Source organism: Ammospiza nelsoni, chromosome 17 (assembly GCF_027579445.1).
Source record: "Ammospiza nelsoni isolate bAmmNel1 chromosome 17, bAmmNel1.pri, whole genome shotgun sequence".
NCBI classification, from domain to species: Eukaryota; Metazoa; Chordata; class Aves; order Passeriformes; family Passerellidae; genus Ammospiza; species Ammospiza nelsoni.
Window position 1 is genome coordinate 4,271,517 of NC_080649.1, and position 26,233 is coordinate 4,297,749.

At 45.0% G+C, this 26,233-nt stretch overlaps 1 protein-coding gene across 1 annotated transcript in view; it reads left to right on the forward strand.

The window, feature by feature from the left end:
• TTYH3 (tweety family member 3) overlaps positions 1-26,233 on the forward strand; it is a 75,338-nt gene that overhangs the window by 33,186 nt on the left and 15,919 nt on the right. Inside the window, exons 2-11 of the mRNA XM_059484022.1 lie at positions 5,065-5,234; positions 13,118-13,229; positions 13,822-14,042; positions 14,836-14,931; positions 17,420-17,492; positions 17,818-17,893; positions 23,631-23,686; positions 24,960-25,052; positions 25,170-25,262; positions 25,977-26,113. Coding sequence (XP_059340005.1) covers positions 5,065-5,234; positions 13,118-13,229; positions 13,822-14,042; positions 14,836-14,931; positions 17,420-17,492; positions 17,818-17,893; positions 23,631-23,686; positions 24,960-25,052; positions 25,170-25,262; positions 25,977-26,113 — 1,127 coding nt within the window. The remainder of the gene's footprint in view (positions 1-5,064; positions 5,235-13,117; positions 13,230-13,821; positions 14,043-14,835; positions 14,932-17,419; positions 17,493-17,817; positions 17,894-23,630; positions 23,687-24,959; positions 25,053-25,169; positions 25,263-25,976; positions 26,114-26,233) is intronic.

Sequence of the window (26,233 nt, forward strand, 5' to 3'; positions counted from 1 at the left end):
CTGACATCAGCATTGCTTCCCCATCCTCCCCCCCTTCCACTGGCCAGTCTGTGGCTGGCTGTGTTCCCCACCCCTCTGGAGGGGCTGTGCCATGAGTGACATCCCCAGACACTCAAGTACCTCAACAAACACCTCGTACAGCACTTTAAGTACTGAAAATCAAATCTCTGAACACACAGCATGTTCAGAACAAGTTGATGGAGGAGGTCAGGGTGTTCCTCGTGTTGCCAGCATTCAAAAAAAATTTAAAAAAAACCAGTTAGCTTGGTAGAACATAACTGCTTATCATCTGTGAGTACATAAGCTTTTTAGAGAGATGTCCTGGAGTCTGGAAGGAGAAATAAAAAGCAGTGTAGGAAGTAGTGTGGGCATGACACTATCCCACAGCAGTTTCTTTTCTTGCTAAGATGACTTCCGTCCTTCATGGAATAAATAGAGATGAGTGCTCCTTTGGCAGCAGCCCAGGTTGCTTCATTTGTACTTCTGGGTGAACGTTTTCCTCTTCCCACACTCCTTTAACCTCCTCTCTCTGTTTTATTATCACTGTCTCAAGTCACTGCATGGAAATACAGAAAGATTACTAGCTGCAGATTCAATGGAAACTTTCTTTTGGCAAAAGCTGACTTTAAGGTAAACCATTCTCAATCTGGCAGTGATTAGGACAGCTGTGTTCTTGAGGTGCTCAAAAGCTGTAGCTCTTTTTTTTCTGTGGGCTGAAATGATGAAGTTTTAAGATAAAATACCTTTAAAATCCTTGATGGAAAATTAAAAATGAATCTGCAATCTGCTTCTCAGGAACCACTTGAAGGCTTCAGCTTTGCTCTCAAGTTTCTTTAAGAGTTTTGGTAGACTTTCCAACTGGCAATAAAATAGCAATCATCTATTCCATGTGAGGAGCTTCTCACTATTCTCTGCTGCTGTTACTGCAGTTAAGGTTTAAAGAGTATGGTAATTGGAAGTTGGATGAATTGAGATTGGTAAGACTTGTACCTGATAAACACCTGGGCTGTTTTGAGCCCTTGAGTATTCAGAATTAATTTCTTAAATCTATTCTGCTGCCAGGACATTTTGTGCCAAATAATCTCCATGGCAGAGGCAACATGGTCATGTGAAGAAGAGTCACTAAACCCTTCTCTGTAAAGTTAGGTGATGAGCAAATAACATTTAATGCCGTGGTAAACCTTGACATTTAACATGAATGCAACCCAGAGTTTACCTCCTGCACTGTGGTGCTTTGTGGCTTTATTTAGGTTTTCCCCCTTTAAAAGGAAGTAAATATATCTTGTGCATCCCTTTTCTTGTGTTCTTATGTAGATCTCCTTTCTTTGTGACTTCATCTGCTGGATGGGATGAAATATACCTCCCTAAAGTGCAGTTTCAGCAGCTAAAATTAGCCTTGCAGGACCACAGTCCATAGATAGATTTGGATAACTAACAGTGTGGATCACCCTTTGGAATTTGCAAAAATCCTGGCTGTTTCATATGGGAGATTTTGATCCAGCAGACAAGGCTGTATCTTGGTTTATTTGATCCCCAGTAACATGGAGAGCAGGGACGGATCAAACTGAAGCTTGATCTGCATGTGAGTTCTTAGGAATGATACCAACACCACACCCCATGGAAGAGCTGATCAGCCCCTGGGTAGCTTTGGGGAGGATTTTTTTGCTGAGCTTTGTGTTTCCCCTTTCTCTCCATGAGGCTCTAGATGCTTTCTGCCCCTTTTTTGGCTTCCTGCTCCCATGCAGGTGGTAAACACCACAAATCCTGGCAGCCACACTGGAGCTGGGAAGGCTGCTAACATTGCAGCGCCATCCCTGCCCAACACTGAGGTTTTCAGGTTCTGTGGTGCCTCTCCAAGCCAGGAATGCTCCTGTGGTCACTTCCCTGTGTGCAGCTTTTATTTTGAAAGTGCTTCCTGACACTGTAGCTTCGTCTCCTGCCAGTCTGGGGGTACCACTTGGATTTACTCTCATTTTCAGGGACTGCTCTGTCTCCACTTCTGCCATTAGTGTCAGTGCAGTAGTAAAATGCTGTTCCTCCAAGTTGTCTCCATTTTCCTGTAAGGGCAGTTCATGCATCATTTGCTATAAAGGTTCTGATAGCTCAGCAAATGTTCGAAGACAAATTGATGCTCTTTTGTGGCAAAAGGCCCAGTGCATAATTTTCCATTTACTTGGGATAATGTGGCCTTGGATAACCGAGTCCCAGATTTACTGGTGCAGGATAGAGTGTCTAAGGGTTTATCCAGCCTCAACCCCCCTTTTTTAAATACTGTCATTTAATCCTGACAAGCAGGCAGAGGAATATCTTTGGTTGTGACCAGGCTTTCACTGCCTGCCAGTTCCTGGGTCCTAAACTGACTCATCAGTCAGAAAGATTAATAACTGCTCTGCTGGATGATTTCACTTGTCATGGCACATATCCCTTAATGGAAAACAAATATTCTCTGGAAAATTGAATGCAGATTGTGGTATAGTGGCCAGCCAAGTCCTTTTGGCCAGATGCAAATTTAAAGCATGTATTAAGTGTCCCTTCAAAGCAAGGACTTCAGGTTGCTTGCTAGTTGGCAGTCTAATATCCATTTTTCCTTTTTTTAAGAATTTTTTAAAAATATTTCCTTTTATTTCCTTTCAATGGGGGCGGTTCCCTTACATCTGGAGCTGCAGTGTGGATTTTTTGCTGATAGAAGTGTTGCTGGGAGGATGTTTTCAGCTGAGCTTGTCTTCCCAGCACTAATGCCTTTTAGCATGTGCAGGAGGGTTGAGGGTGTGAAGAAAGAAATGCAGGCGAGCGGGGCAGGAAAGCTTTGCCTTACAGCAGCCCGACATGTTTAAAAAATAAAGAATACCCCTGAGGAGCTTTGGTATGCCAAGTGTGTTAGTTAAATTAGCATGGAGTGCTCGTTTGTGGCAAGGCTGCAGAAGTGGGGGAATGCAGGGCTCGGAGTGCAGCTCCCCTCTCAGAGGCCCCTTTCTGCTCAGCAGCTCCAGCAGAGCTCCCACCATCTGGAGAAAGCATGGGAAAGGGGGATTGGGCTTGTTCCCTTCCTCCCACCCCCACTCCTGGCTGGGAGAGGTCCCAGAGCTCACTTTGCACAGCAGGGCTGAGCTCCTGCTCCTGGGTTTGGGAAAGCAGCACCTGGGAGCTCCCCCCAGCCCAGGGAGCTTGGTGGGCTTGGGGAGGGCTTGTAAGGATGGGTTTGTAAAGCTGGGAAAGCAAAGAGGGTTTGTGAAGGATGGGAGAGGATTTGTAAGGATGGGTTTGTAAAAGATGGGAGAGGGTTTGTAAAGCTGAGAAAGCCAAGAGCAAGGGGCTATGTGAAGTATCTGTGGTGCAGCACTTGGGTTTAGTTGGTGTGCACCTCATTTTATGTGCCTGATGTTTCTTGGACCCTGTGTGCCTTGTTTGCCAGGATAATCACCCAGCATGGAGTACCTATGGAGCAGAGCAGGGGAAAAAGGGGAAAGAAAAGCCTACAAAGAGCAAGTTCCTACCAGACCCCGTTAGAAACAGTCACACCAGTTGTGAAAGTTCTTTGCTTTAATCTCAGCATTCTTTGTTGTATTCCTTTTGATCAGAAGGAAGTTATTGTTTCAATCAGGAGGAAGCATATCAATGTTATTTAAAGAATTTCTGCATGGGGAGGAAAAGAGATACTGGTTTTCAAACCCAAGCCTTTGTTCAAGGTTAGCTGATACAGATCTATGTCTGAATTCCCAATATTGGGGCAGCAGTAAGTGACTTGGGCTCTTTCCAGATATTTAAATAATTTCTAGTAAGTTGGCATTTGTCACCAGTAACAAGGATTTATCAAAAAAACCTTATGGGTAAAATTGCATTCTTCTGCTTGATTCATGCAGGTGGGAAAATGTGGCTAGATATGGTGTTGCAATGGATTTATTATTTTAAACTTTATTTTATTTAACAGAATTGGTTTGCATTTTTGGATTTTAGGCAGGATTTTTCAAATAAAAATAAATTGGGTGGGAGTTAAGCACTTACAACTTCCCTTTCCTCCCAGGAACATGACTAGAAATAGGTATTATTCACACTAACTCAACTTGTGACTGCTGCAAGTGTGTCTGTAGCATCCAAGTTTGTTGTACCTATATATGTGGATAGTATATGGAGGGGTTTAGTATTTATTCTAGGTCTACCTTGAACAGAAGCATTGCATGGAGATTTACTTTTTTAAAAAAATTAATCTCATGCATGTATAATAAATTCCACCCCCTTTCAAACCCACTCATGCACTTGGATTTCTAATGAATAAGCCTGCATATTTATTCATGAAGATTAAAAAACTGTACAGATAGATGCAGCTGGTTGCACTATTTTTTTTTATTATTATTTTTGTTCTGTAAATCTGCTGACCTGTGATCAGTAGTAAAGAGAAAACCCTCTGATTAACTTAGGCTGTTTGCAGATTGAGACAGAAAAAATGGCTCAGCTATTTACTACTGAGGTACAGAACATGGTTTTGTTGAGTGGGATGGACAGAGGGGAGCAAGTGGGACAAAAAAATCACCTCTTTATAATTTAACAATGTGCCAAGCACACAAAAGGATTTGTTGGCAAGGTATGCCTTGGTAGGTATGTGTCTCCACATTTCTCTCAGAGAGAAAAGCAAGGCACAATCCTTCCCAAGAATATTTCTGGGATTCACATTCTCTGAACCTCAGAGAAAGGAAAAACAATTCTTGTAATTTGCTGTGTGTGTGTTTGTGCAAAAGTAGAATGCAATATGGAGATTATTTACTGAAAGTGATGGTGTTTTGTTTCCTTGGCCTACGAGGCCTAAATGTGTGTGTGTGTGTGTGTGAGGACTGTGGGCTGTGAGTCATGAGATGAGTGCAGTTCAGTGCTTGGCAGATTCAGTTCAGATGTAATGTAACATAATACAGAATAATACAGTATAATAAAGTAATTAATTAACCTTCTAATAAGCTGGAGTCCCCCTCATCCTTTCTCCCTGCCACGGGGATCCCTACAAACACTGCAGGGATGTCCCTGGCTGGCCTGCCCTGCCATGGCCCAGTGTGACCCCCATGTCTGTCCCTGCAGGCCCTGCTGCTGTTGGGTGGCATTGCTCTGTCCTGCCTGGCTCTGGACCTGCTCTTCCTCCTCTTCTACTCCTTCTGGCTGTGCTGCCGCCACCGCAAGAGCGAGGAGCACCTCAATGCTGACTGCTGCTGCACGGCCTGGTGCGTCATCATCGCCACCCTCGTCTGCAGGTACGGCCATCCCCGTCCCCTGTGTCCTGAACACGGCCTCACGCTCCAAATAATGCCTCAGGGTTTAGCTTTGATGTTTTTCAGGTTCTGTGCTGCTGTAATGTGGGGTCTGGGGTTTGTATTAAGGGGATGGTGAGCTCTCTGCACAGAGCAGGGAGACAGAACAATTCCTTCTCTAGCTGGGGACCAAGGACAGCTGATCCAAATCTCAGGCCCGAGAGCACAAACAACGTGGACTAAAGAGAGAAAAACAAGAAAGATAGGACTTGATAACCTAAAGCTATAATTGGACAATTAATTCTAATATGCAAATGGAGCAGGTCTTATAAAAGTGAGAGACCCCATGAGCAGTTATGGAGGGGCTTCACAGCTGGCCTGCAAGCAAAGTTAAGTTAATAGAAGAAATAACAATTGATGATTTTTGAGTGTATCCATAGCAAGGAAGAAGACAAGGCCATCAGCATGGAAACAGATTAGAAAAGATAGCTTTGCACCAATGAATAGAATAAGTTATTGTGATGTAGTTAATGACTTAAGATCACGCTTTGTTAAGAGTATATAAGCTGGAGAACACGCAGAATAAAAATCTTTTTTTCTTAGACCCTAATCACGTATGTATGTGTCACATCTGACCTAACAATGATAACTTGTCGTTGATTTTGTGACCATTTTGGTTCATCCTGGGTGTAGCCCTGGCTGGGCTCTTATACTGCCCAAAGTGGATCCATTGAGGATATCCTTTTAATAAATCCCTAGTTTATTCTTTAACTCCATCAAGCCTGTGTTCTAGTGAAAAAGTTCTGTTAGTTATTGTTGTTGTGTCAAAATGTTGTTAACCTACCTCTATGTTCTAATCATATATAGCCAGAAATTTGAGGCTTGCCTGGGAAAACCTCAGTTCTCTTCTTTTTCTAGTAAATTGCTCAAGCAAGACATTTTAGCTTCTATCTAATTGGCTATCCTTAAGTTTGAGGTAAAGTCCCTTAGGTCCTATGAAGTGTCTTTTTGCCTAATCAAAAAGAGAAACTTCTGGGCTTTTTTTCCTTTTTAAGGAGACAAAGGATAGTTTTGTCACTCTGTAAACAAGAAGCACATTCCTGCATTCTAGGTCAGCATTCACAAGGCATCAAAATGCTCTGCCTGTACTTGGTGAATTTTGGCAATAATCCCTCTTTCTTTCATTTGATGTATGTATGTTTTTAAATGTCTGTAATATATTTCCTTCCTTTCTGCTGCTTGCAGAGCTGCCTGGTGGTTTGAGCAATGTGAAAAGGAATAGTTAATGTCCTGCTCTTTGATACTTTTCAAGTGATAAATCAAGGACCCTCTGTCCTTGGGAGCTTATCACTTAAACAGGATGGATATAGCTGAAATATTTATCAGCTCTAAATGCAGATTTTCTCAGAACTTGGTGTCCAGAAAGAATCACTATGTCTGGGAGAGTAGATTAGGAAGAAAGAGTCACAGCTGATTCTTTTGAGTTTGGAAGGATTGGTGTTTATGTGGAGGGAATGTTCAGGTTTTGTAGCCTGTATAGGACACTGCTGCATTTTGTTATCTGAATTTATGTTCCATCTCCAGGGGCTGCTGGTAGTGGTGCCAGGGTCAGCAGTGTTTGGTGTTATGACTGAGCAATAGGAGCTTTTGGAGGTGAGGTGGAAAGAAAGATTGCTGAAAACCAAGGGAAAAAAAATCAGTATTTAGTGGAGAATGGGTGCAGGAGAATTTAAAAGGAGTTAATTCCCTAGAAAGTGGATGATGGGGCATCTGAAAGCAAGGATGTGTTTGCAGATATGGAAGGAAGGAGGCAGATACGGAAGGAAGGAGACTGATCTTGTTTTGGCTTGGGCAGAATGAGTCCTCTGGATGTGTGCCCTGTATCAAACACTTTCCAATTTGCTTTTCTCTCCAATTCCAAGCATCATCTACTCTTGCCCAAGGCTCCAGGTGGTCTCAGCTGCCCCTCTGTGGGTCTGGCAGGTCTGGGAGCAGTCCCCTGGTCAGAGAGGAGGCAGCAATGAGATGATTGCATTTGGCAGTGCCTTGTGGCTCTGTTTTGGCACTGGGCTGCTGATGGGTGCTGGGTGTGCTGTGTATCCCTGTGCAGGTGAGGGGTTCCCTGAAGGCCAGGCTCAGCTGCTCAGGAGCAGACTGTGGATTTGTGTGTTTGCTCTCTCAAGGCACTCACTTCAGAGAGCAGCAAACCTTGCAGTGTTGGAATAGTCAGAGCAGAGCAGACATTCTGTGGTGAGTTCAGCAGCTGGGAGTGGATTTGCCTGCAGAAGCAGGGGCTGAGGGCTGAGGAGGAGACCTTGTGTACCAGCCAGGATTGCTGCAAGGAGCTCTTCCATGCTCTGCTGCTTGCCAGTAGGTGCCTGGGGTGGAAAGGCAAACCACAGAACAGCTTGTAAAGAAGAAATCTCAGCCTTATTCACCTTTATTTTTGTGATCGGCTGCATCCATTCCAATCCACTGAGAGAGCTGTGGTCCTAACCCTTTCTTACAGAAGCTCTGCTGATGCTATTTATAGTTGTGCTGCTGCTACAGGCCCTTGTTAGCCATTGTTATGCAGCAAATGTGACCCAGGCAGCTGCTGCCCTGTGGTAGCTGTGTTTGTTTTTGGTTGTGGAAAGGGTGAGAAGGAGGTATTCTGCACTTCTCCAGAGCATGTGTGAGATAATTTAACATTGGAAGGGCAGCATATAAAGTCTGCTAAACTTGATGTGACTCTGTCAAATCCACAAGCTGGAAAGCTGCTTAGGCTTCCCCAAAATCTGAGCCACTTGTTCCCATCCTTGGTGTACAATTTGTTTCTGCAAGTATTAAATGCAGAACCATATAAAACTAAGGTTCATAACACAAGGTTCTATCTGAACATACAGTGATATTGGATGATCATTTTTCTTGACTTTTTAAATTAGCTGCTTAATTTCCTCTCTGAAATCAGCTTGCTTGAGCAGGAGCAGGTTGGTACCACCATGGCAAGGGAGGTGCTGCTGCTCTCCTGCAGGGCTGAGGTTGGTTTTCTGCCTCTCTGCAGCAGCTGGATGCCACAGTGCCCCCAGAGCGGTGTCTGTTGATGCTCTGAGCTCAGTCTGTGCTGGGAATGCACATACAGCTCCCAACAATCCCACTCCAGCTGCTGGAATCCACCTGGGACTTCCTGCCAGCACTGATTAAAGATTAGCCCACTGGATAGATCCTGTCCTATCCCTGCTGTGTCATACACACCAGAAGAGCCAGAGCAGCTGTTATGATGGGGTGTGAGGCTGTTCTGACCCTCTGAGGCTGTTCTGACCCTCTGCCTGCCCTGGGAGGCAGTTCTGTGCCTCTGGTTGGGTGCTGAGGCAGTGAGAGGTTCCAACCAGCAGCAGGTTTGCTCTCTCTGAGCACTTGGAAGGGGACTCTTGTCCTCCTAGCTGAGAGCTGTTAACTCTGGTGAGTCCAGCTGTGCCTGGAACATGTTTCTCTGGGTTCCCTCAGTGCCAGGGGGCTGTTTGAGCTGTGAGTGCTGCTGTGTGCTTGGCTGTTTCCTAATCACTCACAGCAGGGAGAATGCTGAGCCAGCATTCTGAGGCAGAGCTGGTGAACAGGAGCTTCCAACAAAATGTCTCTATTGAGTCTTCCCATTTGCTCTAGCCACAAAGCTGCAGGAATGCTTAGCCTGGATTTTTCCATTAATGCTTCAGTTCTAGTCTTCACCAATTTTGATTGGTTTCTGTGTATGGGGAGTTGTCCTATAAACCATCTCACCCACTGCATAGGTGACCCTGATTATCCCAGAAGGGACCTCAGCTCCAAAGGTGGGGAGGAAGCTTTGTGGAGAGGGCATCAGGAAGAAATGGGTGCAAATAAATGGTAAAAACTTGTTTTATCAAGTGCCAGTAATAGCACTTTCCCCTGGTGTGAAAGTGCAAGGTGGTAATTAGGCAGACAAATTAACATTCCTCCTGAGAACCTGCAGTCTAAAAAGGGCTCTTCTTATGAAGTTCCTGTAATTAAAGATGACTTGGTGTAGTTAGATTATTCATTTCTAAGGATGTGATGTGAATGGCTAGTGCTCATCTTTGCAGACTGCTGTCTGGGTACCCAAGGGTCACAGTGTGTGTGTGGGTATCACAGCAGGAGCATCTCATCATGGAAAGCCCAGAGATCCTCTCTGTGTCACATTAATGCTCTGATGTTCAACATGTATAAATGCAGAAAACATTTTTTTGTTTTTTGCAGGTCACATTGTAAGCAAATTCAGAATTACACTTCCTTTATTTTTTCTGGTTCTTCAGCTAGGTGTCCAAAGTGCAGGTGATTCTTGCACACAAACAATGGGACAGCTGCTCTCCAGACTTGAATTTCTGGAGTCTTGCTGAAAAGTGATACTGCAGTGTGTGTATAGCCTGCAGGAGTTCAGATCCCACTGTGGTATCTGTAGGAAAAGACAGAAATCTTGGTGTGCACCTCTTCCATCTCACTTGTACAGCTCTTGGAAGAGCTTGTGGAGTTCTGTGTCCCCAGTGGGTGTTTGTGCACTGGTGGTGATGGCTTTAAGCTCAAAGTGCAATTTTCTTGACTTAAATAAGTGGGTTTCTTAAAACTTACTAAAACTATTGAGTAGCCAAGTGGCTTTTAAAGTGCAGTGTTGAATAGCAGGAGCAACTTTTTATATGGGCTGTAAGACTATGATAGATTAATTTTTAAAGATTTTATTCAAAAATATGGGTGAGAAGGAAAGCAGAGGAGAGCTGGGGGTAGTGAAAGTGACGGGAGACTGACCAAGGTAGGTTTGGGAGGAGGAATTGTGGATGGGACAGTTTGGATTTGGGAGGAGGAATTGAGGATTGGACAATAGGGATTTGGGAGGAGAGAGGGGTGTGTGCACTCAAAGGGGAGTGCAACAGAAGCAAGACTGGCAGAAATAGGCATGACTTTCCTATGGAAGCACTGAAAATGTGTTGGAGTCTCTCCTAGAGGGTGCCAGGGTAGAGAAGAGCTGTGTCATTCAGGAATGCTGTCCTTGCATCCAGGCTGTGTGACAGAAATGCCTCCATTGGGTGATGATTTTGTCCTCCTGTGCTGGGAGATGGATCTGCTCTGCCTTAGGCCACTGTGCCTCCCAGGGTTCGTGCAAGAAGCCTTGTGATTTATCATGACCTCAAGGACTTATGCTGCTGGGTTAAGATGAGTTGATCTATTTTTATTTTAAAAGAATGCTCTTAAATAGAAGGAGCCCCTCTGTTTCCCTTTAATCATATAAAAGGTAGTTAAAAACTAGTGTAAATCCTTAAATCTGCTTTAAACAATAGCAACTCATATCAGTGTGTGTGGGCAGGGATTTGGAACAACTATTGGATTTAGATGAAGCCAAATGCAAACAAAGCTCAGCAGCAGCAGTTCCCCCCTGGCTGCCCTTCAGCTCTGCCCCCAGCCCAGATTTGTGGGATGGGTTCCTTCCCTCTCTACCCTGATAGGAAGGGGAAAAGCCATAAAACTGCTCCTGGGGGAAGGACTGGCTGTGTAAGTGGTCCTTGCCAGCTCAGGGTGGGAATGCAGAGCTGGCTTTTGCAGGGCAGGGATGGAATAATTAACACTTCATGTGTAATTTGCAGTGAATGTGTGAGTCTCATGTCTAGAGGAGTTTATTATTGGATTGAATGGCTTTTATCCCAACTGTTGTGCTGTGGGGTTTGCTTTCATGAGCAGTGGCTGTGCCTGGAGGGGCAGGGCAGTGGGAGCTGTGGTTTTTACTGGGCAGGATGGGAAACCTATGGAAAAGTCACTTGTTTGTATTGCCAGCACTTCATCCTGGTACCTGTGAGCGACCTGGCTGCTCTCTGCAGCATCCCCAAGGATTCTGCTGCTATTTCAGAGTGCTGTTTCTGAGTCTTTCCCACCAAAACTGTGCTGCTGTGCTGGGAATACTGAGAGCCAAGCAGCAGATTTTGGGCACTTACCAAGTCTTTGCTGAAAGAATAGGCTTCTAGTAGCTGTAAACAGGCTGAATAGAAATTGCTCGCTAATTAAAGGGGTCAGATCTGCCTATTCAATGTCCAGAATGTTCTGGAGCTTATTTGGTGCCTATGGTAGAAACAACTGCAAAGGTTTTCTGCAGCTCAGGAGGCTGAAAAGGTCTGTGTGAATTTCTTTGCTCTGATAAGACAAGGAGAAATCCAAGCCATGGTTTTGTAATTTTTGTGATGGGGTGCTGAGTTGCCTTATCCTGGGCATAGCTCTGCATTTGTAATCTCTGTGCTTCAGGGGGAGGGGGGAGCGTGTCTTTTTTATCCCTTCCACCCCCGTGCACCCCAGGCATGTGTTATCAAGCTCTGATAATAGCTGCAACCAGAGGAATGCAGAGGGCTTTTCTCTCTTGAGTTATCAGCATAATTTGCATTAGGAAAATGTTGGAGGAGTGGTGTTCCTGAAGAAAGAGGCCCATTTCTTTTATTAATGCTGAATATTTAGTCACAGAGTTACATAGAAGAGTCTTGTTGCCTCTCTTTCTGTTTATGAAGGCTGTCCCTTGTCCTTAGAAGACTCCTTGGTTTTTATGGGCCAAGCTCTTTATAATTTATGGAGATTCAATTGCTGGAAAAAGCATGAGGCTGACACAGATTTTCCTGGTGGATCTGCTTCCAGATCATGAACTTTGCTTCTATTTCTTGTCACATACGAGGAGAAATGTGACCAGGTGAACTGCATTGCTCTGCTCACTCTTTTGAAGCAGAACCCAGGAATGGATGTGTCTTCCTGCAGGAGAGGAGCAAGAGCAGGAGCAGTACACAAAGGTGTTGTGGAGGAACTAAATGTTTCATCCAGAATGAGTTTAGATTTACGACAGGATCATCACCTCCTCCTTCCTCTGCACTGCCACAAACACAACCTTGGTGTCTTGAGAACCTTCCTACAAAAGGTCCTGGGTGCTCTCAAGCTAAATATAACATGGGAACAGAAAAACTGTGTCTTGGTAAGGTTTGTTTGCCCTGAGTGATCCCTTCACAAGTTTAGTTGTGTGATCCCTTCACAAGTTCTTTCCTCCTCTATTATTAGGAAATATGAGCTTGGGCAGAGGAACTGTGAGTTCCTGCCGTGATCTCTTCATAGGAGAGGTATTGCTGACTTGCATGAGATAATCCTCTGGTTGCAACTCATTTACAGGATCTTCCTCCTTTAAGTGAGGCTTAAGCTAATATGGTTTACTTCATAATTGGGGCAGACTGATATGTGTGGACAATTATAGAAAATCAGCTGATAGGTGGTAATTTGCTAAGCAGCTGGAGTTGAATTGTGTCTGCAAGCTTGAAATTTGCTTGCTTTAAAAATAAATAAGCCTTTTGTCCCAGTAAGTTATTATGCCTCCCTTCCCAGTACTCTAAATCAGTGTGACACAAATGTTTCTAATGGGAAGATAAATCAAGATAATGTTCATAGATATTTCACAGGGTAGAGAAGAGGGCATGGAAAATGTATGTGGAGGAACCACCACCATGGGCAAGCAGTCAAAGCAAGCTCTTTGTGTCCTGCTTTAAAAAAGTGTAACAAAATTTCATGTCCAGAGAAGGCATCTAGCACAGCAATGGCAGCTCTCACAGGAGCCACTGGCTGGATTTCTGGTTCTGAGCTCCCAAACAGCAATCTAACAGATTTTAATTATTTTACCATAAATGAAATATGCTTGTTATGTTCTGCTCTTGGCCCTGTGGGTGCTGCATGGAGAGCTGCTGGCTGTGAATATTCACAGGTGCAAACTGAGCAACAGCACGACCGCAGCTCCCTGCGGGAGGGAGCGCCTTCCTTTGGTGGGAGGTGACTCTGCAGCCATCAGCCCTGTGTTACCCACTTGCCTTTCAGCTTTACTTCTGCCCTTTGGTGCTTTTCTTCCTCTGCAGTGCTGGAATTGCTGTGGGATTCTACGGGAATGGGGAGACCAGCGACGGCATCCACCGGCTGACGTACTCGCTGCGCCACGCCAACCGCACCGTGGCCGGCGTGCAGGACAGGGTGAGTGAGCACCCCAAAAACGGGCCTGGGGCAAGGACCAGCCTCACTCAGCACCTCTCCTCCTGAATCTGGCTGTGCCTGAGTCTCTTCCTGTTTTCTCTCATTATCTGGGCTCGGAGTTTGTGCTAAAATTTCCATTGGTGGCGGGGTGATTTCTTCCGCTCGTCTAAAAATAACCAAGCGAATGCGGCTTGTGGAGTGAAGTCTTCTCTTTGCTAGGCTGAAAACCAGCTTGTGATCAGCTCTCTCCTCCACACCCAGGAGAGGGGGCAGGCCAAAGCAGACAAATCTTAGTAAAATGTAGCATTTGAGTACCACTGGTTGTTCCTGTGCTGTCTCTAATCTCATGGTATCATACTGCAGCCCTGATGTAGAATGTGTGCATGTGGTAAGGCTCAGCTGAGGTACCATCACTGCAAACAATCTTCCTTAGAGATGCTTTTAAGTTGCTTTTGAGGGGTAAGCAGTCTGAGCCTCTTAAGACAGAGGGCTGGTAATCTGGAAGCTGTCCATGTCTTGCTAGGAAGAATGAATTCCCTTTTATTTCCTTGGCTTCCTGTACTGTAATTTTTGTTTTTTAAATTTGTTGTAGGTACTGGACACTGCAGTGGCCCTGAACCAAACAGTGGAACCAAACTTGCTCGTCCTGGAGGAGATGTTCAAGAAGCAGACAGACTACCTGCAAATTGTCCAGAAACTGCAAAGTCTCTTGGATAATCTGGTCAGGCAAACAACTGAGATCCCCTTCTGGAAGAATGACGAGCTGTCTCTGGAGGAGCTGGCAATTCAGATTGACCTCTATGACTGGTACAGGTGTGTAGCATGCTGCACTGTAGTGGTTGTAACATCTGCTTTGGCCTGTTTTGCAAAAATTATGTGCATGTTCTGGGTGGCTGAGCCAAAGGCTCTGTTTATTGCTGCAGGTGCTCTTGGCCCACAGAGCTGATTTGTTTATTATAGCCGGACTGCATTCAGTTTAAATCAAAATGCACAGCTTTTTTTCCTTAAGTGTCTTTATTACCAACTGATGAGAAGTTCATTCTCAACATACAAAATCTGTAGTTTGTGTTCTAGCACTGGGGAAAAAAACAGCCCCAGGTATAGGTTCTTCTCTGTCCTAATAAATGCATAAGGAATGCATTAAATAGAGTAGGAAATGGCACTAGTTCTGTAAGTTAATTCCACAGCCTAACATTCCTTTTTATTAAACATATTAAATAAGATATTGCATCAGTTGTATCCCACAAAAGAAAATCTCTATCCAAACATGTGGAATAAATAACTGAAACATTTCCTGACAAATATCTAGGAAGTTCAAGAAGCTGCAATGCCTTTTCTTCCTCTGATGATGACCAGTGCATTTAACATCACAGTACAAAACACTGTCAGTGACATTTCTCAACAACTGTTTGTGCTGTGTTGTGTAAATGCTTTTACCTCTCTCAACTTCCAATCCCACAAATACCCAGAGCTCTCTGAAGATTAATCTTTGGAGGAGGTGGTTTTGGGGAAGAGAAGGACTGTGTTTTCCCCAGAAGTCACAACAGCTTCTTGATCTGTGTATTTTGCAGTTTTCCTTTGCAGACTGTGTTTTTGTTTGCTGCAGGTGGCTGGGATACCTGGGCCTGCTCCTGTTCAATGTCCTGATATGTTTGCTGGTGCTCTTTGGGCTCATTAGAAACTCCAGGGCCATTCTTATGGGGTAAGTCTTGATCTGGGGACAGGGCACAAGGAAAGTCAGCTGAAAGCAAGTGCCTGCTAGTGGGAACCTCTACCTGTTGTCAGCTGATATCAAGGACTTCTGAAACTGAGCATCTTACATTTGCTCTGAGTAGAGAGACATTGTAGAGTGTAGCTGTGTGGAAATAGGGCTTCACACAGGAGATGTTCACAGGAAGGTTCCTGAGCCATACAATCACAGGTGAGGAGCCCATCCAGGCTGTCTGCTTTCCACTGGGTGGCCTTGAAAGCCTCCATTTGCTGGGAGATAATAATGTGAACGTCCTTCCTTAAAATGACAGGCTTTGAAAATCCCCCCTTAATTCTCTGCAGTTGGGAAGGCATTTGTTAATTGATGATAAGCATTGCATGTGCCTACACAACCTGCAGCAGTGCCTTCTGTGTCTCTATCTGCTCTTGTTACCTGGGGCTGTCACACCTGAGGAAACATTAAACTGAGAACAAGCCATGGTTTGCACAGTGATGAGAAGGAGTCTTGTTGCCATGGCACTGCAATGTTAATGCATGTCTGTTGCTCAAAAGCACTGAAAATGCCCCATTACAGGAAAAATCTCTTCCTCTCCTTTTCTTGTAGCTTGGCACATTTGGCAAAGAGCCTGGTATCATAAACACAGTGACAGTTTGATTACTGACATGGCCAAGGGTTTCTCCTGGTTCGTGGTGGTGCCATTAATAATTGGAACATGGATCCAGATTTATTCTTCACCAGATGATTTCATACCTGGCAGGTTATACAGACAAAAGTCCAAGTGGATGCACAGATGGCAGACCCAGGGCTTAAATTAGAATCTCATTCCCTGTTAGCCAGAAGTTCATATTAAGGCATTCCCTAAAGGGAGCACATGGCATAAAGAAACAAGTGTATCACAGCCAGGCAAGATGGTGAAATGCCAGTTTTAGATCCTTTAGCCAAGCAATCAGTTGCTGACCCAGTCATCTTCATTTAAAGTAAAACAACAAATGTGTCTTATTGATTAACATGCTCAGCTGGAGGCACCAAGCTGTGTTGTCCTTATGTCATAAACCCACAGAACCTTGCTGATCCATGACTGATAATTTTTGCATCCATTTGGAAAAGGCATAGCAAAGTCTTTAGTGTCTCATTTCAGAGTGCAGCGCAGATGTCAGTCTGGTGAAACTCCCTTACTTCTGCAAGATGAGGCATAGATCCATTCACAGAACAGGGATTATTTGGAATTAAAATAAGTTAGTAAAGTGAGGGATGGTTTGTTTATTTATTTTTTTTTAATGGAGACCCATAGATTTACTTTTTTAAAGCTCTAGTATTCAGTGAGACAAATGTAGCAGAAAAAAGATGTCCCTTCCTCCCAGAGATGGTTGTACTAGGTTTGAATAAAGAATGTCTTGGTTATGAACAGGTTTTTGTATTGTTCAGGGTGTGGGTGGGAAGGGATCTACTTATGTTTCAAAGCTTGAGGGAAAAAGCATCCCTAAGAGAGCAGGCCAGTGTCTCTTTACTTTGAAGATAGAGAGAGATAAAATGAAACTGCTTATTAGTCTGCAGCCCTGTACCTGAGGGAGTTGAGGAGCATTATAGCCTAAATATCTCTACCATTCATGCTGACAGCAAGGGTGAAGAGCTAATGTGCTGGTTGGGAAGTGCAAATGCCTTTTCCATGAGTGTGTGCTCCTGAATGTCACTGAGAGCACTGCTCTGCTATCCCTGTGCCTTGTGGCTGCTTGGCAGCAGACACATCGCTGGATTTCTGTCACTAATGAGGTCCAGCTGTCAGAACAGAGCTTCAAATCTGCAGAGATGGACTCACATGGCAGTGGGGGGCACCTGAACTGCAGCTCCAAGCTGTTTGCCTGCAGGTGACTTTCTCTCCTGGAGCTGTGTGGGATGCTTGGTGCTGTTCAGGTGCACCAGCCTGGAGCCAAGGTCTCCTAACAGGGGCTGTGTTCCCTCCCTCCATCTGTAGCCATGTGGTACTTACACCAAACAACCTCATTTATTGCAGGCACAGGAGAGATTTCTCCAGTTTTGCATCAGTATGGTTTTGTGGGGTTTTCTCTATTTAGCAAATATTTCTTTGGCTATCCTTGGACCTGGAAAGTGAAGTCTAGAATGGGAACAGTGAAATGATGGGACTGTAGTGAACCTCCTGCCAATCTGCCTCCCCTACAGCCCCCTCTGAGGCTTTGTGCCTTTGGTTTCCCTGCTAGAAGCAGAACAATACTTTCCTTCCCTACTTCTCCCTTCCCCTGCAGCTCTAGGGCAGGTAATGCAGTAACCAACAGCTGGATATGAACAGCTCTGGGTGCTGCTGTCCATGACATCTAAAATAGGATTGTTTATGTGAGCATACAGTCAGTGGGTGATCATTTCTTGGGTTTGGTAATTTCTTTGGACTCCAAATAATACATCTTGTGAAAAGAACTGCTTGAAATCAGAGCTGCTACATCTGCCATCTGTCTGTCTCCCACAGGGTGTGCTTGCTTGGGGTGTTTGCCCTGATTGTCAGCTGGGGATCCCTGGGCCTGGAGCTGGCTGTTGCTGTGGTGAGTGGCTGACATCCAAATCCCAGTCACCCTTTGCTGCAGGTTTAGCAGACACCAGATTAATGTTGTGCAGTGCCTGTTTTACAGCATCTCCTGATCTAAGTAACTGTCCTAGCCATTTCCATCTGGGAGAAGTGCAGAGCTGCTCCTTCTCCATGGTGTGAGAGTCCAGCACTGCTGTGGTTGTGTAAAGCAGTGCTGCTGGGGATGAGAGACCTCAGCACCTGAAAACCCCCTAGAACAGAAAATTCCCTGATGTTAACCTGGCCCAACTGCTCTTTGATGCTGATGTGTTTGATATTCCTTTTGTCTTCCATCTCTCCAGGGTTCCAGTGACTTCTGTATCAACCCTGATGCTTATGTCTCCAAAGTGGTTGAAGAGAATGCAGTGCTCAGTACTGGTGAGTGCTGGGATGGCTCTGGCATGGGGTTCTGCAGCTCCAGCTGTCACACAGGAGCATGGCAGTGACTGAGAATTTTAGGCTGTGTTTGAAACAGAGCAGCTGGCATACAGTGGGAAACTAAATTTGTGGAGCTCATTTATGGAAAAAACAGCATTCTGGTCAGAAGTGTGCATGTATGCATCAGAACCACCTTCAGAACCTTTCTCCTGCCTTCACCTTTAGGTGGAAATCACTGATAAAATGGAATAACAGAAGTCCCCAGATTAGTGGATTATTTTGCTTTAAATGCAGCACTCTTCAGGCTTGTTCTTCTCTCTAAGTCACAGAACTGTGGCAGTAGCAGTGTGCGGTTTGAGTTATCATTTTTAAAAATGATAACTCAAAAAAACTTGCTCTCAGGTCTGTATTCCTGAATCTAGCCATTCCTATTTTTATATCTGTTATCAACAGTTTATATATAATTTTTTTCTCTTAATGGCGCCTGTGAATAGTAGCCTCTTTGAAGGGTAAGTGAATGGAAACAGCCACAAAGAAGTCTGAATTTCCCTTTCCATTATAAATGCAGTATTTTGACTTCTATGTGTATCCTGTTCCACTTGAAGCATGTGCCTGCACCTCAGAGGCTTCCAGCTGAAGCACTGATGTATTTGGGGCTTGTTGCTCCGAATTTAGACTGAAGTGGTTGCTGAGGTGAGAGGTGCCTCCAATTTGAACCTCAGTGGGGCAAAGATGGCATTCAGAACCATGGCTTAACAAAAAGGTGATTGGGTGCCTGCCAGCAGAGATACACTGAGTGCTGAAAAGAAAAAATATTTTTAGGACTGAGTTGGCTGCTTAGTTTACAAAGTTAACTTTTTTTCCCCTGTCTTCTCTTCTCCAGTAGTTCCTTTATGTAGTTCTGTGTATGATAAAACACAAATAGGAAAAGACACTGATTTGTGAAAGGAGTGACTTGTTTTTTTCTGGTTCTTATTTGGTGGAACCAGAGAACTTTTGCTGTGTGTGGAGAGGGTCTGTGCTCAGCCAAATGCTGTCTCTTAATGTGCAGCTGGTAGGAAATTAGGTATGGAGCTATGGCTGAGGATTCAGGCATTGGAAACAGTAAAAAACATAAATGTCTGGAGGCAGAATGTAGTATAAAAGGATATGTACAGGTTGATCTTACAACCCTACAACTTATTTTTGGAGTGTCTTATTTATTGATTTTGTGGGAAGGGTAGAGCCAGGCAGCTCTCTTGGCAGCAAAGAAATGTAGTGAGGGAAGAGAATGAGTGTTTAGCATGAGATGAAAATCCTCTTTGGCTGTGAAGGTGACAAGGATGTGGCTTCAGGTGCCAGGCTGCTTTCCTGGCTCTTCAAGAGGCAAGTGGGTCAGTGAGGCCAAGGGGAAATGTGTGATGCTCCTGCCACCTGTGAGCTGTGATAATTTGGTAACCCAGATTAGCTCTGGGGTTTGGTAACAATCAGATTGACCCTGGGGAACCACAGAAAGGCCCCTTTGTGCTGCTTCTCCATTTCAGCTGTGCTTGTGTGCTGGGCTCCTGTGGGTTTCCATTGATCAGGATCAATGCTCATTGGGAGGCTCACAGGCAGTGCAGGGCTGGCATTCCATCCCTGCTCCTGCATTCCCCAGCAGGGACAGTTGGCTGCCCCAGGGAACACAGGCTCTGCTCCTGCAGCAGCACCATGGAACAGTTGTTAGAGCTCCTTAAATAACAGTGAATGGCTCTGAGGGAAATGGGGAGGAGCAGGAAGGCAGGTGCTGCCACAGGCCTGGGTTGGAAGGGTGGCCCCTCCATGGGGGCTGAATCTGCCAGTGATGCCTCAGGTTTCAGCTTTTCTATTTTTCAGATTCTGGGCTGCTTTAGTGTGTGGGTCTGGGCTTCATATGAGGGATGGTGAGCTCTCTGCACAGAGCAGGGAGACAAAACAATTCCTGCTCTAGCTGGGGACCAAGGACAAATGATCCAAATCTCAAGCCCAAGAGCATAAACAATGTGGACTGAAGTTTGGTTGTGCTGGGTCAATTTTTCTCTTTAATCACTACTTTTAGTTGCTGTTGTTACATACAATGTATTCTAAGGCTCTCCATGCTCTGAAATTCAGACTGGGACTGAGTCATCAATATTTGCTGGTGGTGGTTGTAATTTTCACAGAAAAATAACTCAGTTGAATACTGAGCAACTAGTATGTTAATATTCTTGTTTATGTATTAATTACTGTTTTTCAAATCTAAGTGGAATTAATGGAGCTGAGAATAATCTGATTAAGTGCATTATTACTGTCATGTTTTTAGCTAGAGAAGAGATGTTCTTGTTTTGCAGATAAAATGTATTGCATTAAAAAATGATGGGGGGAGAAAAGGGAGGCAAAAAACTTTAATGCAGGGTTTTGAGAGAAGCAAATACTTAAATAATTTTGCAGAAGAGGCTGATGTATGTGCCTAACTCACCTTATATTCATTAACTGAGATAAAACCAATGGAACTGAACAGTGCCCATATAATCAACTCCTGCTGCTAGTAAAAAGACTTGGTGCAGCCAAGATGTTCATTTTCAAAGCAGGAGGCCATCTTCTAGTCCCATTCTTTTTCACTGATATTATGTTATTATCAGATGACTTGTTGCATAAAATTAAGTAAAAAGGCCCAATCTGTCTAAACAACAGGAAGAGCTTTCTGCAGATTCTCTTCCCAGAAATCTGCTTGGTGAACAGACACTCCCTTCATCTGAGGGAGCTGTGAACCTCAGGGTGGAGCCTTTTAGCTGTGCTCCAGGTGGGATGCTGAGGCTGAGCTGCTCAGATGAGAGCAGGAAGGGTCCTTGCTGTGCCCACCCTCCCAACTGGCCTCTACTGGTGCAATCTCACAAGTGCAGAGCTGAATCAAAGGACTGACACCATCAGCACCTCTGTTTCTCTAGAAGAGATCAGGACAAAGCCTCAGATGGGGCAGTGGGCGGCTCTGCACAGCCATTACCTGAGCCCAGAGAATTGGGATCTTTCACTGCAGGACAGAGTTTGCCCAAAGCAGGGCTCTAGAGAGTCCTGCTGAGCTGATGTTGGCATTGAGAAGCTCTTTTCCTGCCTGCTGTTGTTGGACTCCTGATGAGCAGAAAGCTTTGAATGGAGGGTAAATGGGAGAGTTGCAAGCTCTTTGCTTTTACCCATATGAGAATAGGATGCATCAGAGAAATTCAATATTGTTCAGACACCTCCCTTTACTGTCAGACTGGTGCCTTGGGGAAACAAAACTCCTGGTGGAGAACCTTACCTGGGCAAGGAGCTCCAGCCAAAAGAGCTGCCTTGCTTTGACACCACAGGTGCTGTCTCTGGTGATTGAACCCTCAGAGACAGCCTCATCTGGGTGTGTGGCTAAAATGAGCCCTGCTAAGAGAATGTTCCATTAGAGATGAAGAGGAGCTTGGGAAAGCTGTTCTAGGTGTGAGGGTTTTTTTTTGAGCTAGGATCTTTTTTTCTCATTGCTCTCTCCAGATCTAACTGCTTTTTGGCAGGTGCATAATGCCATTTTTGCATTTTGGCTGGGCTTTGAAGTGAGTAGTAGGTCTCCATGGTTGCAGAAGCAGTAAGTTGTTCTAGCAGCTGAAGCTGTCTTTAGTAGGAAGCTCTTCTTTCCTTTCTAGGAAAAACAGATTCTGCAAATAAAAAGCATTTTAGGTAGTTTCCCTTCCTTGCCTTCTGCTCCCACAATGCCTGTGCACCAGGGGTGAGTCAGGAGGATTGCTGCTAGCTACAGCAGGCATGGGCAGCTGCAGATGTGACCCTGCCTAACCCTTCTGCTATGAGCTAGATTGCCTAAAGGCCAGCTTCAAAACTCAGATCAACCTTTAGGAATTTTCCTTGAGAGGAAAATGCACCAGAAAGATAATTATAGAAAGAAACTGCCTGGAGCTGTTAGCAAAGTGCAAAGGATGGATTAGTGTAGCTGCTTTCTGGTCAGAAATAGGAGATTTGGTGATGTACAGGATAGCCTCCCCCAGGTTTAAAACAGGTGCAGGTGCTTCTTGCTTCTTCCTCTTTTCCTGGTGGCATTGGGGCAGGGGACATGGTCTTCTTAATTTCCAGGCTTTGCAGTACAGGATCATTTGAAATCATCCTCTCTGCCTGTTGTAGCCATAGATTTAAAGCAGCACAGCCTGGGTTCAGTGCAGGGCAAAGCTGCTCCTGCTGGCTGAGCCATTTTGGGAAGCACGTTTTATGTAGAGTGTCACACTTGTCAGCAGCAAAGCCAGTGCTACCACAGTGAATCCTGGCTGATCTGCCTTCCAGGGTGAAGCAAGGCAAGCATTTATTTCACTGTACTGCTTTTTGCTTCACTTGTAACCAGCAATCTTTATCCTGAGTTTACAAGCTGCAAACTATGATATCAGGAGCTCTCATCTCTAATCTGCCCACCAGGGACAATCCAGAAGGCCCTCAAGAAACATTTCTAGAGCTCTGCATTAGCAGTATGTCATGCAATTTATTGCACTTAAAAAGGCAATGTAAACTTGATACCACTGTGGGAGCTTAGGATAAACTTTTTAGTGGTTTGTTGGTTTAAAATAAAGAGGTGACAAGATCACAACTCCTCTGGGTCACCATGTGTGATGCTGTGGGTGGCTGTTGCTGTTCTCTCAGTGCAGGTGTGTTTTAATCCTTTTTCACACAGCCACTGTGTGTGATTTATGAGCCAGGCAGGAACAGCCCTTTCTTTCCTTGGACAGTCACTTGTGTGGCGTGCCCAAAGAGAGGCACAAAGCAGCTCTTGCTGCCCTCCTGTCTGCCCACAATTTGCTAATTGCTGTTTAGAGGCTTGGCTGGGGAGGTGTGAGCTGTCCAAAGAAAGAGTCAGTGGGAGGGGGATGGAGCAGCTGGCAGAGCTGCCCCAGAGCAGGCTGATGAATTATAAATAACAGCTGTCAGCTTGCATTGCCAGCACACAGGGGCTGACAGGCTGTGCTGGAGCACTCCTCTCCAGCAGGCTGCCTTGCCCAAAGGTGCATGAAATATTGATGGCAAGCATGGCAGAGGCAGGATGCAGGCAGGTCTGCTTCCTTCACAGCCCTGCTTGTTTCTGGTTGTGCCTTTTACTGATTTCTGAGTTGGGAATCATCAGAATAGCTGTGCAGCCTGGAATATGCATTACTGAAAGGCACAGACAGAAGAATAAAAAGAACAGAGGAAAGGATGCTGGTGGAGGGGGGGATGCAGAGGGTTTGTGTGTTTTAGGGCTTTTGTAGTCTTTACCATGCCAACATCACCCTTGACTTTGCTGAGCTGGCATGCTCATATTCATCTGAAGAGGAACTGTAAATGTTTGAGGAATAATCTAAAGGTTTTTTGATGATCAAGTCTTTCAGAGCTTCCTTTCTTGATAACATTATTGAGGATGGCAGGGGGAAGCCTGGCATTTGCAATTTGTGTGTGCTGGCAGGTGATGTAATGTTGTAGAGGGCTCATGAGGGCACCAGGCTGGTTTGAATGAAGAGGAACACAGCTGTGTCTTCAAGGCTGGAAACAAATGATGTTGTTAGCAGAGCACAGTAACAATCTTATCTGGAGTTTATGAGTATGTCTCAATGTACTGTAGTTGAACTTGCCCTAGACTGATGTCTTGTCTTGGGTTTATGTGATGGATAGTGCCAACTGCTGAACAAAACTTTCTCTGTGTTCCATCTCACTTTGAGTGGAGCTGGGGTGATGTTTCTGGCCTTTCTCCTCTTGTGTCTTCCAGAGACTCTCCGCTATTACATGACCTGTAGTGCTGGCTACCCCAACCCCTTCCAGCAGGTGAGTGTGAGCACCCCAACTCCTTCCAGCCCTGCCTCTCCTCACCCTGCAGGGTGCAGGGGAAGTGCTCAGGTGCAGCATGCAGCCAGGTACAGGGTGTTTGCTTTAGGGAGTGCTCTGGCTGCTGGTAAAGCTTTGGCAGCTGCTTCCCAGCTGTGCAGGAGGTGGCACTGTGATTTAGGGAGGAGTTTTTTCCAACTTCATCATCACCACCTGCACAGCTTCAGATCAGGACACCCCTTAGAAGGGCCTGTGTGTAATGTGGTGAGAGCCATGGCTTTTTTGGTGGTACCTCTGTTTGCCAGGCACTTGTCTAAAGAGCAGCACCACAATTAATGCCAGGTTGGGAAACTGTCATTCCTGCTTTGAATCTCTTCTTTAAGGTTCTTTTGGGTTAAACAGTGCCAACACTCCACTCCCAAAATGCAGTTGCTTCTGTGGGTGAACGAGTGTTTTCCACAGATGCCTCTTACAAACCTTTGAACATCCAAGGGATTTATCCTAAAGTATAAATGTGAGTCATTATTCTTTTGTGTGGGGGCAGAAGAAGAGCACCTGGGCCCATTCCAAACTTTGTGCATCAGAGGCCAGAACAAGCCCACACCACCCACCATTTGGCAGACACCAGCTGCTTCCCCGTTTATATTTAGGATTTTTAAGAAATCTTGTCTTCCTCTATTTTAAAGGGTGGGGTAAGAACACTTGGGGCTGTGGTTTGATGCACCTCTGCCATCTGTTGCATTTCTGGTTGCTCTGTGTACTCCCTGACATGCTATTGCATGTGAAATTCTCATGGTGCTTTAAAGGGATGTGAAGGCTGCACCCTAAAACAAACAATTTCCACTGTTAACGTTATGTGTTTTTCATCCATCTGATTTAGTGAAAAAATCCAGCTGTGTTCTGTGGTGAGAAATTGAGTGCTTTGTGTCTTTTCTTTCTCATTCCCTTCTGTCCTAGAGCCAGCCCCAGCTGTGTGTACATTTTTTGTATATGTATTTTGTTCTTTGTTTGTGGGTTTGTGTTTTTTGGATTTTTTTTTTCCTTTTGGCTCTTCCCTTCTCCTCTTCTCTCTGTCTGTACTTCTTCCAGTTTGCTAAAGGTCAAACTTAACCCTGTTGCAGCTGCACTCATGTCAGCTGGGACATCTTTAACCAGTACCATTCATACAGATGATGCTTCAGTATTTGGGAAATAGGATTTCAGTCTTTTCCCAGGAGATCTATTGGTCCATGTGCCTGAGCTGCTGAAACATTGCATGTTTTGTGTTGAATAGAAGCTGTCAGGAAGTCACAAGGCTCTGGTGGAAATGCAGGACGATGTGTTGGAGCTGATGAGGTCAGCAAGCAAAGAGCACCCCACCTCCAAGGTAACTCCTCAGGTTTGCTCTCCCTGGCCTTTGGGGCTTCCCTCAGCTTTGTACAGAGCCCAGGATCAGCTCCTGCTGAGCATTCCCTTGCACTAATCACTGGTGTGTTGATTACAGGAGTATCTTACTCGGATCCAGGAGGTTTTGAACTCCACAGAGATCAACTTGCAGCAGCTGACAGCTTTGGTAGACTGTAGGAGTCTGCATTTGGTGAGTTTGGGTAGCTGGGCTTGAGCTAAGGAAGAGCAAAGGGAGTGTAGAGCCTGTGTTAGTTTGGAGTTCCAAAACTCTGGTAGAAGTTTACAACTTTTCACTTATTGATAATAGCAGAAAGGGGAATGAGAATTTGGATCAAGCTAGCTTTGAGTTTAAAGTTCAACACAGGAAGGTAAATAACATGCCTTCACGCATCTACAAGCTGCAGCCATAGAGGCTTTCAGGTTTTTTGAGTATAACAAATAACTTTTTGCCTTTGCCATGGAGTGCAGTGCCTCAGAGCAGTGTAGCACAGCCTTGCTGTTGTCCTCACTGCCCCTCTAAAGGCAGAGACACAGTTCATGGTTCTGTTCTTGGGCATGGGACACTGTGAGGGAGTTGAAAGGCTTAATGAAAAATATTATATCTTCAGTTGGGTGGATAAGTTTGCCTTGGCTGTTTATTTTTCCTCCTCTTAAAGTCTTACTGTGGGCGGTTGAAAATATTTCTATGTCTAAATCCAAGCTGGTCTTTGTGAGGGGAAGCAAGGGTTGGATCATTTATGAAAAACACTTGAGTCCCTGAAATTAAAATAGAAATATGCTCTAGAAAAGGGAGTGTGATGTCTCTAAGTTGTTTCAGAGAGTGTAATCTGGAGAAGGGCTTTTGAGTAAGAGCTCAATGGTAACTCTGCAGTGATCCAGAAACTCTGCTCCTTTGCCTCTGCAGGATTACATCCAGGCTCTGACAGGATTCTGCTATGATGGAGTGGAAGGCCTCATCTACCTGGTTCTCTTCTCCTTTGTCACAGCCCTCATGTTCAGCTCCATTGTCTGCAGCGTCCCACACACTTGGCAGCAGAAGAGGTACAGAGAGGGTTGAGATCCTGTAGCACTGTGGAGCTCTTTCCCAGTGAAGCCTGGCTGCTGGATTTGGGCCCATGAGCATATGGAGCTCATTCCCACATGATCCCAGGGGTGAGAGGG